At 39.9% G+C, this 11900-nt stretch overlaps 1 protein-coding gene across 1 annotated transcript; it reads right to left on the bottom strand.

The window, feature by feature from the left end:
• Positions 1-731: 731 nt before the first annotated feature.
• On the bottom strand, positions 732-1831 carry LOC146566834 (TIMELESS-interacting protein-like). The gene is made up of 4 exons (XM_085285827.1): positions 1794-1831; positions 1556-1631; positions 1125-1247; positions 732-1038 (listed from the first exon to the last, which is right to left on the bottom strand). The coding sequence occupies exons 1-4, from the start codon at positions 1829-1831 to the stop codon at positions 952-954; spliced, it is 324 nt and encodes a 107-aa protein (XP_085141953.1). The 3' UTR covers positions 732-951.
• Positions 1832-11900: the final 10069 nt, after the last annotated feature.

Genomic DNA, 11900 nt, shown 5'->3' with positions numbered 1-11900 from the left:
GCCTCTTTTCCAGGGCCCGCTGTCTGTTCAGCTCAATACGTTTCTGCTGCTCTTCGGTCAGAGAGGGAGTAGGTGGGGGAGCGAGGGCTTCGGCAATCTGCCCTTGGGGAGCATTAATAAAACTCTCTCTGCTGAACAGATCAGGATCCCCAAATGTTTCCAGTTCACGTTGTACCTCTTCGTCACCAGCACCTGAACACAATTTCAAGCAGTGCTGATAATTAAGTCCTGTGGAATATGGCAAGTATTTCCTATGTGCACCTGCAGGTGTGAATCCACCGTAGGGCTGTTCGATACAACGATATATACAAAAACGTCTATTTCATTTTACGCTATCGTTTGTTTCGTGGTGTCGCAAAATAAACTGTTTACGGCAATATTTCTTCATGGTTCTGATGTCACTGTAGTAAAGTTCTCTCTTTCTCTTATATATAACCACACTACGGACGGACAAGCGCCTGTTTTTATGCGTTGTCGTTAGCAACAACGACAGTAAAACCATCGCGTGTCCGCTTGTTTATGTTCCACATAAACCTTTCAGAATAAAGCTCAAGATCCTGTTGAGGCTTTTCAAAATAAACGGAATCACGTGAAAGAGCAGAGTGTTTACGGATGAGAAGTAAAACAGAGCCGCCAGGTGCTAAAAACTAAACCTTAGACTCAAACGTTAGAACAGGCTTTCCCCCGCAGCACGCCGTGTAATAAATACTCACAAAGAAAACGGCGCCGTTACAACTTCTGTCTAAAAATGTGTCGTTTCATGCATCGGTTAAAACACTCGACTCCAGCTACATGACGCGCAGCTGGAAACACTTCACGCAAGTCGAGATTCACAGAATTGACAGAAAATGTTACATTTCTGTGATTTATATCGTTATCGGACGATAGAATTCTTATATCGGGAGATGAGACTTTGGTCATATCGCACAGCCCTAGTCCACCGTATCCCCATCAGTAATGATTTTTCTTCTTACCATCTGTACTTGTAAAATCTTCATGTGTCAGGGGCATGTCCAGTCGTATTCGTTTAAGACATGTCTATAGAAGAATGAGTAAAAAATTACAAATTCTGAACATTAGGAATCCCACACGCTTGCAGGAAATATTCTACTGCTTCCTCTCACCTGCACTTCCTTTTTGCTGCCGAGCCTTTCCACTTTGTCAATAAAATCTTCAAATTGCAATTTGGGGTACAACCTGTGGGCCCAGTTCTCCATCTTCTGCATCAGCAGCCGCAGGTCTGCAGCCTAATGGGGCAAACATCAAAAACAGCGAGTAGTGATATGAAAGAGGGCTGTGTGTGATAGGACGCTTCTTCTTCCCACTAAAAAATGACTTCCAGTCATTGGAACAAAAGACATCTTAATTTGGTAAACCAACCTCTGGTTCCCCTCACTCATTTTTGACCACGACAGAAAGGGCAACTTTTGACCTTTTAGTCTCAAACCAAATTTAGGACATCTAATTAAAAGCTGACAGGCCAAACAGATTTAGCTCAAAAACCAATGTTCATTCACATCTGGTAATTGGTGGGACAGATGTTATCATATCCTACCTCGTGTCCTTTGCCTTTGAACTGGATATTGTCAAAGAGAGTGCCCAGAGCTGGAAGCCCTCGATCTGATATCAGCCTGGGAAAAAATATTAAGACTAAGTTAAACCATTAATGGATTACAAGCAGGGTTAGCAGCACATCCAGGCGTATTTGGCTTATCCAATTCAGGATCGTGGATGGCTGAAGCCCATCCCAGCAGCCAGGTCGCCAGCCTGTCACAGGGCCAACACAGACAGACCCTCTGAATGGAAATGTCAGTGCCTTCAGATGTACCATGTTCAGAAGGCAGTAGCTTGTTGGGGGGGGGTAGGGTGTTTGGTTTTCAGGGTGCCCACAACCTTTCTTTTCCTACCTGTTTGTACATAAGGCAGTATAATGAGAAATAGTCAAATTTCTCCATCTAAAAATAAAAAATAAAAAATTGCTATATATATATATATATTTATAGCAAAGTTGCAATTAATTTGAATATTTTATCAAATGAAAATCTATGTTTTTCTTTAATACAGCTTGCAAGTTTTATCCTAAGTATAATCGACGTTCTTACTTAAAAGCTTATTTAACATCCTTTGATTTAGTATAACTTAGTTCTGTCCAGGAACATTGTGAACAGAACAGTAACAGAGGAGTGCCACTGGGACACCCACTGGGAGACTACTGGGAACGAGCCTGACTTATGGTTGGCAATACTAACCAGGTTCACACTATAGGTGTACAGAGACTGGAAACATCTTTCTCACACACATCCAGGGATGTCTCCAACGCTCTGACAATTTTCAGTCTGGGAATTTTGCCCATCCAAATGATGAAAACAACAATGGTATTAGAGTCTTTCTTCTTTAAATGACTGGCAGAGTGAAGCTGCACCATCATCACACAGATGCAGTCATTTGTACCCGCCGCTAAAGCGTAAGAAGACGCTGCAGTACTCTGCGAAACGACAGGTGTCGCCACTCAGATAATATCACATCACTTTTTTTGTGCAAAGTTCTTTCCACAAACTTACGTTTTCAAACATTTGCAACAACTCTGTGTGTCAGTGTGTCTCTGAGCCTCTGTGCACGATTATTAGTGAAACGGTGATAAAAACCAGTGCAGTCACAGACTCGTGTTCAACCTGGCTGCAACACTGACAGTCTGCACACGTCAATCAATGATTTTGGCCTCCTTGTGTCCCAGCTCACACAAGATGACATCAAATTCCTATTTAAATGCGCATTTTAATGCATTTCAACCCTCTGTCGTGATATAAATGTCTTTGCTACCTGTGGGAGTCCAGCTTGGGTTGGGGTCTCTTCACGCCTCTCCTTTTAGCAGTAGGGACATCAGCCAGCTGTGATACCTCACCTTCATCTCCTGCATTGAAAACACATGACAACAGGATGTGTTTCTAACTCATTCTGTTGGCAGCGTGGCAAACTTCAAGCTTATCTTTAAATCCAGACAAATTATAGACTGGAGGTTACAGAAGAAATGTGCTGGTTTGAACAGTATCTGATAGGTTTCATTTGCTCACGCAAACAAAAACATGTGTGTTGTTATTGTTAGAAACATCCAGTCTCAGAGAGATGCTGAAAAACCAGTTCATGCATTTGTTAATTCTAGGCTGAACTAACAAATTCATTATTATCAAGCTGTTCCAAAAAGCTTTGTGGAAGGACTATGAGAGGTTGTATTTCTCCCACATTAGCCTTTTTTCCTGAATCTTATTTTTCTATGATTCTTCATTAAACCATGAATTTAAAATACAAAGTTCTGAATCATCACATCTTAAAGACCTCATAGTAATCCTGTAAGAGCACAGCAGCATCTACCATCTGCAAAAGGGTCTCCTTCCTCCTGGCCTCCCCGGCCTGGGGAGTGTGGTGGTGGGAGTGGGGGGAAAGCTTCATCCTCTATGCCGTCATAGTCAGGAATGTCCTGCGGGCTATTTTCCTGTGGGTCAACCATGGTGAGTCGGTCCTGGAGACAAAGTAAAAGACGTGTGAGCCCCAGTCGTCAACAGCATCAGCATTAAGTTACATGAATTTAACTGCAAGTTGAAAAAATGACATTTATTTCTGTAAGAGTAATTCTTTACTGTGTTACAACATCAACATGAAAACCTAAAAAAAACTGGCATTTACTTTTTTCTTTTTTTACATCAACAGGAGGAGCTGTACAGACACTCATCCCACCTGGAATTATACCCCAAATTCAGAAATGTACTATTATGATACATTAATGGTCCATTATGTTTGTTTCACAGTTATATACATAATACAATTTATAGATTTGTATATATTTACATTCTATCAGGGATGAACTGGTTGTGAACCTTTGGGCTGATAATGACATTTAAAAGTTACAATTTGGATGAATTATTACTGCGATACTTCTTTTGGACTCTGTAGTACCACAGAAATATCATTAAAGTAACAGGTTTGTTTTAAAGTCTTTCAGCTGTTCCGTAAGCATCATCGTCATCATCATTTATATAGCACTTTAAAAACACACCTGGCAGACCGAAGTGCTGCACAATACAAATGTAGTAATAAAATAGCAAAAAACAAACATAGCAATAAAGTAAACTCTTGAGCCAAAATGATGTGACACAACTAGGGCTGCCACAAACGATTATTTTGATAGTCGACTAGTCACCGATTATTTATGCGATTAGTCGACTAATCAGATCATCATCCACTGGACGTAAAACTACAGCTTATTGCACCATGCAGCATATGCTCTTATATAACTATCATTAGCTTATAGCTTTAAGCTTTTAAGGTGCTAACTAAAAATAAAGACAAGATGATAGTTTATTCAATTTTAATGAAATTTGCAGATTGTTTCGGTGAAGTTTAATAAACTCCTTGCTATCTAAAATATAACAGGACAACGGAGTATATTCTCCAGCATCTCACACTTCTGATAATCAGCTGTCTGCTTGACGTTTATTCAGCTGTGTAAAAACTATAACTTTAATCTCAGACAAACCGATTTACTCAGGAACAAATAAAATACTAAAAAAAAAAAGCCAAACAACAACATTTTTAATTTATCTAAGTGACTCATATATATTTAACCTGAGTAGCGAAAGACGGCGGTGGGTTTGAAAACAATTTGCCTGGAGTCCGGTGTTCTCACCGTGCTAGTGACCTAGCCCCCGGCTAGCTATCGAGCTAGTGGGTAACAGACGTCTCTGAAAACGTCGGAGCGCTTTTGAAAATATGTGGTGTCCTGATAAACTGAGCCGATATTTGAGGTTTACACAGCTACATTCTCGGCTGAAACGTTTATTTTGTGACCCAGAAAGAATAATAAGAGTAATATTAAAACTAACTAGCTGCCGCCATTGTTGGAAACTGAGCTGGGCCGCGCTATGAATTCTGGGACACAGCTGCTTCTTCTTCTTCTTCTTCTTCTTCGGGGTTTAACGGCAGCTGGCATCCTTGTACATGCAGTGCTGCCATCTTCTGTTTCAGTCCGTTATTACACTCTTAAATCCTGCTACTTATTCCTGCGTCTTTTGGGATCTTACAAAGCTTCAAACGACGCGTCGACTATTAAATCAGTCGTCGACGATTTTGTGAACACTGTCTCCAGGTGGAAAACAGAATGAGCGATACACCTGCTGTCAGGCCTGCAGGGTTTCTCCCTGTGATGTTCTTCTCTGTCTTGTGGTTGACAATTTTTTTTTTTACTGGCACAAATAATTTGTGGGGCGTCTTATTGTGACACCTGATTGTTGTAGTATTTTTAAAATGGCTGTGCAAAAAAATAAAAATAAGAACCCCAGATGCATTGCCTGCATTTTTAGATGAATAGTTGTATATAACTTTATTATTTACAAAATTTTTGTTTAATTTTATTTTAAAAAAAATTACCACTTATATTTGCATTTCAAGTTGTGAAAATAATTTACTAAACATGTCTGTGGTTTTTATAGTAAAGAGAAAATATAACTACTACTAGGGTTTTATGTGTTCGTGTGATTTCAGACCAGTTGTTTTAATAACTGTAAATTTGGACGTGTGAGGTTGTGCTGAAAAGAATGATACCAAGAAAGACAAGGTAAAAAAAAACAACAACAATCAAAAGCAGCCAAAAATGGCCAATTATATTTTGGACCTCAGAATATTGACCCAACAAATCATGAAAAATGAGGTTTCAATAATTGTTTGTGACAGTGCAGCTTTCTGGCAGTAGTAGTAGTCAGTACAATTTGATTTTTTTCTAACAAAAACAGTATGAAACTTAAGTTAGACTTGTGTTTGGAAATGAGCCCCCGCCCAGTGTTGTGTAGCTTTCTGGATTTTATACTTATTGGTTACATATTTATTTATTATACAGGCTATACAGTACACACATTTTATGTAACTGAAATGTTTAATTATGTGGGCTATAGAAAATAATTAAGTTATAGACCATATTTATATGAAACATATGCTTAATGTATATTAATCATATGTAACACCTGCATATGTCTTTAAAACAAGGCTTTGATTTTGCCACCCCATTTGATTTCCATGCCAGCCTGGAAAAATTTCTCTAGATCCGCCCCCGGACCTGTCCTGGACCAGCAACACCAAATCAGTGACTAAAAGAGCTCAGCAGCGACTGCATTTTAAGAGACGACTGAAGAAGGTGCACATCCCCAAACCCTTTTTTAATACTTTCTACAGAGGTACCATGCAGAGCATCCTAACCCGCTGCATCACAGTCTGGTATGAAAACTGTCATGCGTCCAACCGCAGAGCCCTCCAGAGGATTGTGTGGACCGCACAGCGTGTTATTGGCAGCTCTCTACCCAGTCTACAGGATATTTACACCTCACTGGGAAAGCCACTAGCATCATGGCTGACCCGCATCACCCTTCCCATCAACTGTTTACCACACTTCCCTCCAGAAGACGACTGCGTCATCAGGAGCAGGTCGGCAAGATTGTGCAATAGCATTTTCCCCCAAAGCAGTTTGGCTCCTGAACACCATGGTTCCCTCCTCCGCACTGAAAACTTCTCCACACACTTCTTGGACTACATAATACTCTCCTCTAATTATTATTACTATTATGATGTGAACATTTTGTGCACTTAAATCTTACTGTGCTAATGACCCCTGCATCAGCACCTTGTTTGGAATAGCAGTGGAGAAGACATAGATTCAATGCTGCAGACGTCTGAGCAAAGAAAGCTTCTAGAAGAGTAAAGACTAGCTAGAAGAATGAAGATTCACAGAGTAAATGTGAAAATTCATCACAGGGCTCTATGCACTTGATTAACTGACCATGAGCAAGTTTGCTAGTCTGGAGCATTCAGATCCACCACAAAGACTGTTCAGTGCTCACAGAAACTGCACAATACCCAAGAGCTGCATCTGAGCCTCTACAGGCCTTAAACAGCATGTTAATGTTCAAGACAGTTTAATTAGAAAAAGACAAAACAAGTATGGTTGGTCTGGAAGGGCCGCCAGGAGAAAGCTTCTTGTCTCTAAAGAGAACACAACAACTCAGTTGAGGTTTGCAAATTTGCCCTTGAAAGCTTCTGGAGCAACATATTTTTAAAAGATGAGACTAAAGTGGAGGTTTGGTCATAATGCACAGCAGTAACTTCAGCAAAAATCAAACACAGCACAAACACCTCAAATCCACTGTCAAGTACGCTGGTTCAATTGTGGTGATTTGAGCTTGTTCTGCAGACACAAGCAATAAGCACCTTGCAGTCCACGAACTCCTCTGTATGCCAAAGTTTTCTAGAGTCAAATGTGAGGCCGTCTGTCCAACAGCTAAAGCTTCTCCTAAATTAGGCCATGCAACAGGATAATGAGCCCAAGCACAGCAGCAAATCTACTGCATGGAAGTCCAGACCTCAACCTGACAGAAATGCTGTGTATAAAGAAATGCTTGCAAATGTTGATGAATTGAAGTTATTGCTGCTAACTGCTGCTTCTGTAACCGACTCAATCATAGAATGATTATGATATTGAAAAAGACAAATGCCTGAATCCTAAATTGTGGATATCCTTTTGTTGTGATCTAAAATGTAACACTAAATGTGATTAAAACACTAAAAATCTGGACTCTTGGGCTCAACAACTGCAAGGATCACCAGCCCGAGGAAAACACAAAATACACATGACCCCGTGACAAAGACAATTCATTCTTGAATGAAGACATTGATCTGACTTTTTAAAATTTTGCCAATTGTGTTTATTATTAAATTATTGAGGAAATAGAAAGGGGGGAGGGGTTTTAAAGAAGAAGGTAAAGGAAAGGGATAGAAAGGAGGAAAGAGATAGAGGAGAGAAAACCCCAACAATCCCCTCTGAGCAAGCACTAGGTGCGACAGTGGATAGGAAAAACTCCCTTTAAAGGAAGAAACCTATGACAGAACCAGGCTCTAGAGGAGGCAGTCAACTGTCGGGACTGGTTGGAGGGTGAGGGTGAAAAGAGAGAGGGGGGGGGGGGGGGGGGAGGAGATGGGACAGGTGATAGGAGTTAAAGGGAGACAGGGGAGGGAGAGGTGTCAGGAGAGAAAGGGAGAGAAAGAGAGAGGAGAGGTGAAAATTAAGATGGAACAGACGAGGTGACATTAGCAGTAGAAAAAGTAGAAAAAGTAGAAAAAGCAGGAGTGTCCCTCCTCCAGAAGAAGCAGAAGCGTTTTTTCTTCTTTTCCATGAGCTTTTCCACGAGCACTTTTTTCTCTAGGATGAGGGTTCTCAACTGATCGATTGTTTCTGCATTCTCCTGCTCAAGTCTCTTGCATGTTTTCTCCACTTCTTCTAATTTGGCTTGTTTGTCTTCGAGCCTTTCTTTCATTTCTTTAGATGTTGCCTCCTGCATTAGCTTTGCCTCGTGCAGCTCTGTATAACTCTGTTGTAATTTGTTGTGCGTGTCTTCCAACTGCTGACTTCTGCTCTCGATTTCTTGAAGTGAACACTGCAGGTCTTCGTTTGTTTTCTCTAGTTGTTGCTTTAGCACCTGCATCTCAGTGTTTTTGCACTTCACGTTGTCTGAAAGTTCCTCGACTTCTGTGTTTTTTCTCAGCATGTCATTGAGCTTACTCTGCATCTCTGAGCATTGGTTTTGCAGTTTTTCCTTTTCCTCTTCCAGTTCAGGTGTTTTGTAGTTCAGTTTGTTATAAAGTTCTTGCAGGTTTTGGTTTTTCCTCTCAAAGTCCTGGAGAATTTCTTTGTCTTCTTTCTGCTTTATTTCCTGTTGTTCTTGGTCTTGAAGCAGCTCTTGATATTTGTGCAGTGTTTCATCAAGCTTTACCTGCAGCGCTCCGTATTGTTCCTGCACACCTTGGAGTTGGCACTGCGTGTCTCTCTGGTCCAGTTTTTCTTTCTCTTCAAGGATTTCTTTATTCTTTTGCAGAGCTTCATCAAGCATTACTTGCGAGCCTTCGTTGTGTTTCTCGATGTTCTGAAGTTTGCAATCCAGATGTTTCTGTTTCATGTCTTGCTGTTCTTTCTCTTGAAGGAAATCTTTATTTCTTTGCAGTGCTTTATCAAGTTTCATTTTCAGCGCTGTGTATTTTTCCTGCACGTCTTCAAGCTTGCAGTCCGTTTGTTTCTGTTTAATTTCTTGTTGCTTTTGTTCTTGAAGCAACTCTTTATTTTTGTTCAGTGTTTTATCAAGCTTTACCTGAAGCGCTTTGTATTTTTCCTCCATGCCTTGGAGTTTGCACTGCTTCATGTCCTGTTGTTGTTTTTCTTGGAGGAGTTCTTTCATTTTTTGCAGAGCTTCATTAAGCTTGATTTGCAAGCCTTTGTTGTGTTTCTCCATGTCCTGGAGCTTGAAATCCATTTCCTTCTGTTTTATCTCCTGTAGCCTTTTTTCTTGAAGAAACTCTTCATTTGTGTGCGGTCTTTCATCAAGCTTTACTTGCAGCTCCTGATTCTTTTTGTCCTTCAGCACTAGTTTTTCTAGTGCTTTATCAAGCTTTGCTTGGAGCTCAAAGTTTCTTCCCTGTCTAGGAGTTCCATTTCTTTCAACTTTTGAATATCTTCCTTTTCTAGAAGCTGGTTGAATGATTTGTCTACTTGATCAGGAAGTTGAATTTTGTCTTCCTGATCACAAAGAGGAGAGTTGGGCTTTACTGTTTTTTTTCTGTTTTCTCTGAGACATGTTTGAATCTGTAAACTGTCACTCTGTTTATATCTGAATTAACTAATTTCAAGAAACTGTTGCAATTACCTGGACTGCCTCAGCCCAGGTGATGTAACATTAGCAGACAGAGGGTTTGATGTTGCAGAATCTTTGGAGCTGTGCCATGCTGAACTGAAGAGCCCAGCTTTCACCAAAAGGAAGAACTAACTGGGCCCTAGATTGCCCAATCAAATCTCTTAATGCCACCTGCCCTCTCCTACATTAACTGTGGGCTCACCTTGTAGAACAGAGTTGAGTGTGGAAGAAATGGCAAAAATATGGAGCTGAAAAGCTGAGAGAGAAAAAGAAATGATAAATAAATCAATGTGTCAAATTAACTGACATGTTAGCTGGTAGAGTGCCCACTGCATTATATATATATCATCTCTTTTTTATAATAAATAATCAAAAACTTTATTTAAACTAAGATTTTAAAAAATATGTGCAGTGATTGATGTGCTCTCAGACATGTGCTTCAATCCACACACAAATACAAAACAATCTGACCACACGTACAACTGTTTCACAAACTCTATAAAGCATTCACACTCCAATGGATGCATCAGAAAGCAGCTTGGGATTACAATCTTGTCCAAGGATATTTCGCCTGCAGACTGGAGCAGCCAGGGATCAAACCAGAAAACTTTCTGATCAAAAGCTGACTTGTGCTAAATGCTGAACGGCAGCCAACCCATTTTAGCCATTTAATGAATGTGCCATTTAATCTTGGCTGCAGCCAAGATTAAATGGCACATTCATTAATTACAGAGTTACGGATTGTTACATGGAACTCAAAAGAAATAATGAACCCATCTCGTGTCCTGTGTCTTCTATAGCTGTCTGTACTTTTACTTCCAAAGTTCATCAGCAAACAGTTTGCAGGCCTCTAATTATCAGGCTGTACTCAAGCGCTTGAATTCAACCTAAAAGCTGTGCTGTCATACAGAACCAAGTACCCTCCGCGGAAACTATAGCTAATGTCACAACTGGATCTGATGAGACAGCTATGATTTCTGGACTCGAAGTAAATAATCCTGAATCAATTTATACAACATCAGTTTGTTTGTTTTGCTTTCATAACAAATAGTTTGAGCCATATACAAATACAGAAGTGACAAATGGAAACATATTTACAATCCAAAGTCAGACTAACAGTTTTCAGTAGCACAGTCTTTTATTTACAGTCTGCTTCTCCTGGTGGTAAACCTCTATCACATGTTTGGATTAAAAATTAGGCCTATATAGCTGCTGGTTCCAGTTTAAGCAATATGTTAAAAATACTAAATTCTTCATTGATTTGAGCTGTGGGGTTTGCTATACACTGGCAGAAAATTGTAGAGTAAATGGTGAAAACAAACAAACCAAATAACAAGATCCTTGAATTCCATCTTTTTTATTAACAGAAACTCCAACAAATTTGTGCCCAATTGATAATGTTTGGGACATGAAAAGTCCAGTCCAGCAGGTGGCGGTAATGCGCCTTAAAGCTTTAACCGCCAAAAAAATACAAGAGCAGAAGAAGAAGAAGCCGAGTTCCCGCTTTATGGCGTTTTTCCCTCCGATTATTGTCAAGACTGATTTAAAGGTAAGCACCGAGCTAATATTAATCCGAGTCTAGTTAATCTTGAGTTTAGCTCCTGAATGAGGCTTTCTGTTGCTCTCCTCGGTGTCTCTTCTCAAGTTTTTGTGAACAAGTTGGAAAAAAAAATCTTTCTAAATTGACTCAAGCTGCTTTAAACTAATTTACAGAAAGATATCAGCAAAAGGTTGTGAAACACAGAGAAGAAAAGAATTTATTAGAAGAAAGCTTTTAAATGAGCTCATTGTAATCAGAGTTTCTGTTGTTTTATTAGCCTGTTATTAAGGCTACTTAGCATCTCTGTGGCACCTGCACAGCTTATGAATGCAGCTTGCTAACTAAGCTAGCTAGCGCCACCCTTCTTCCATATAAGGTCACTTCCGGCTCCAAAAGACCCAACATGTTGGCGGTAAAAGTGCTATAATGAAATACATTTATGAGAAATGTAAAAATAAATGTGTTCCAGGCTAAAACACAGCTGCCTTTATCAGCGCAAAGTTGTGATGAGGCTTACTCAGATGATGGCTCAGATTTCTACACCCACTCGGATATACAGATGAAATCAAGACAAGTACATCAATACAAAAATTCACAGGATTGTTCAAAAATAATAAATTGCATGAATATAGGAAATCTTC

The sequence above is a fragment of the Mchenga conophoros genome, linkage group LG9, assembly GCF_057382185.1.
Source record: "Mchenga conophoros isolate Kocher_MC1m ecotype Shallow Benthic linkage group LG9, M_conophoros_male_GT1.1, whole genome shotgun sequence".
Classification (NCBI taxonomy): domain Eukaryota; kingdom Metazoa; phylum Chordata; class Actinopteri; order Cichliformes; family Cichlidae; genus Mchenga; species Mchenga conophoros.
The sequence above is the reverse complement of the archived record's forward strand: the minus strand, read 5'-3'. Positions and strand labels throughout refer to the sequence as shown.

Excerpts from the sequence above, each read along its gene's own strand:
- LOC146566834 (XM_085285827.1), bottom strand. The coding sequence starts at position 1,831 with ATGGTACATCTGAAGGCACTGACATTTCCATTCAGAGG. Across the intron at positions 1,632-1,793 it reads CTGACATTTCCATTCAGAGG|GCTGATATCAGATCGAGGGC; the intron begins GTCTGTCTGTGT and ends ATTTTTTCCCAG. Across the intron at positions 1,248-1,555 it reads TCAAAGGCAAAGGACACGAG|GCTGCAGACCTGCGGCTGCT; the intron begins GTAGGATATGAT and ends TTGCCCCATTAG.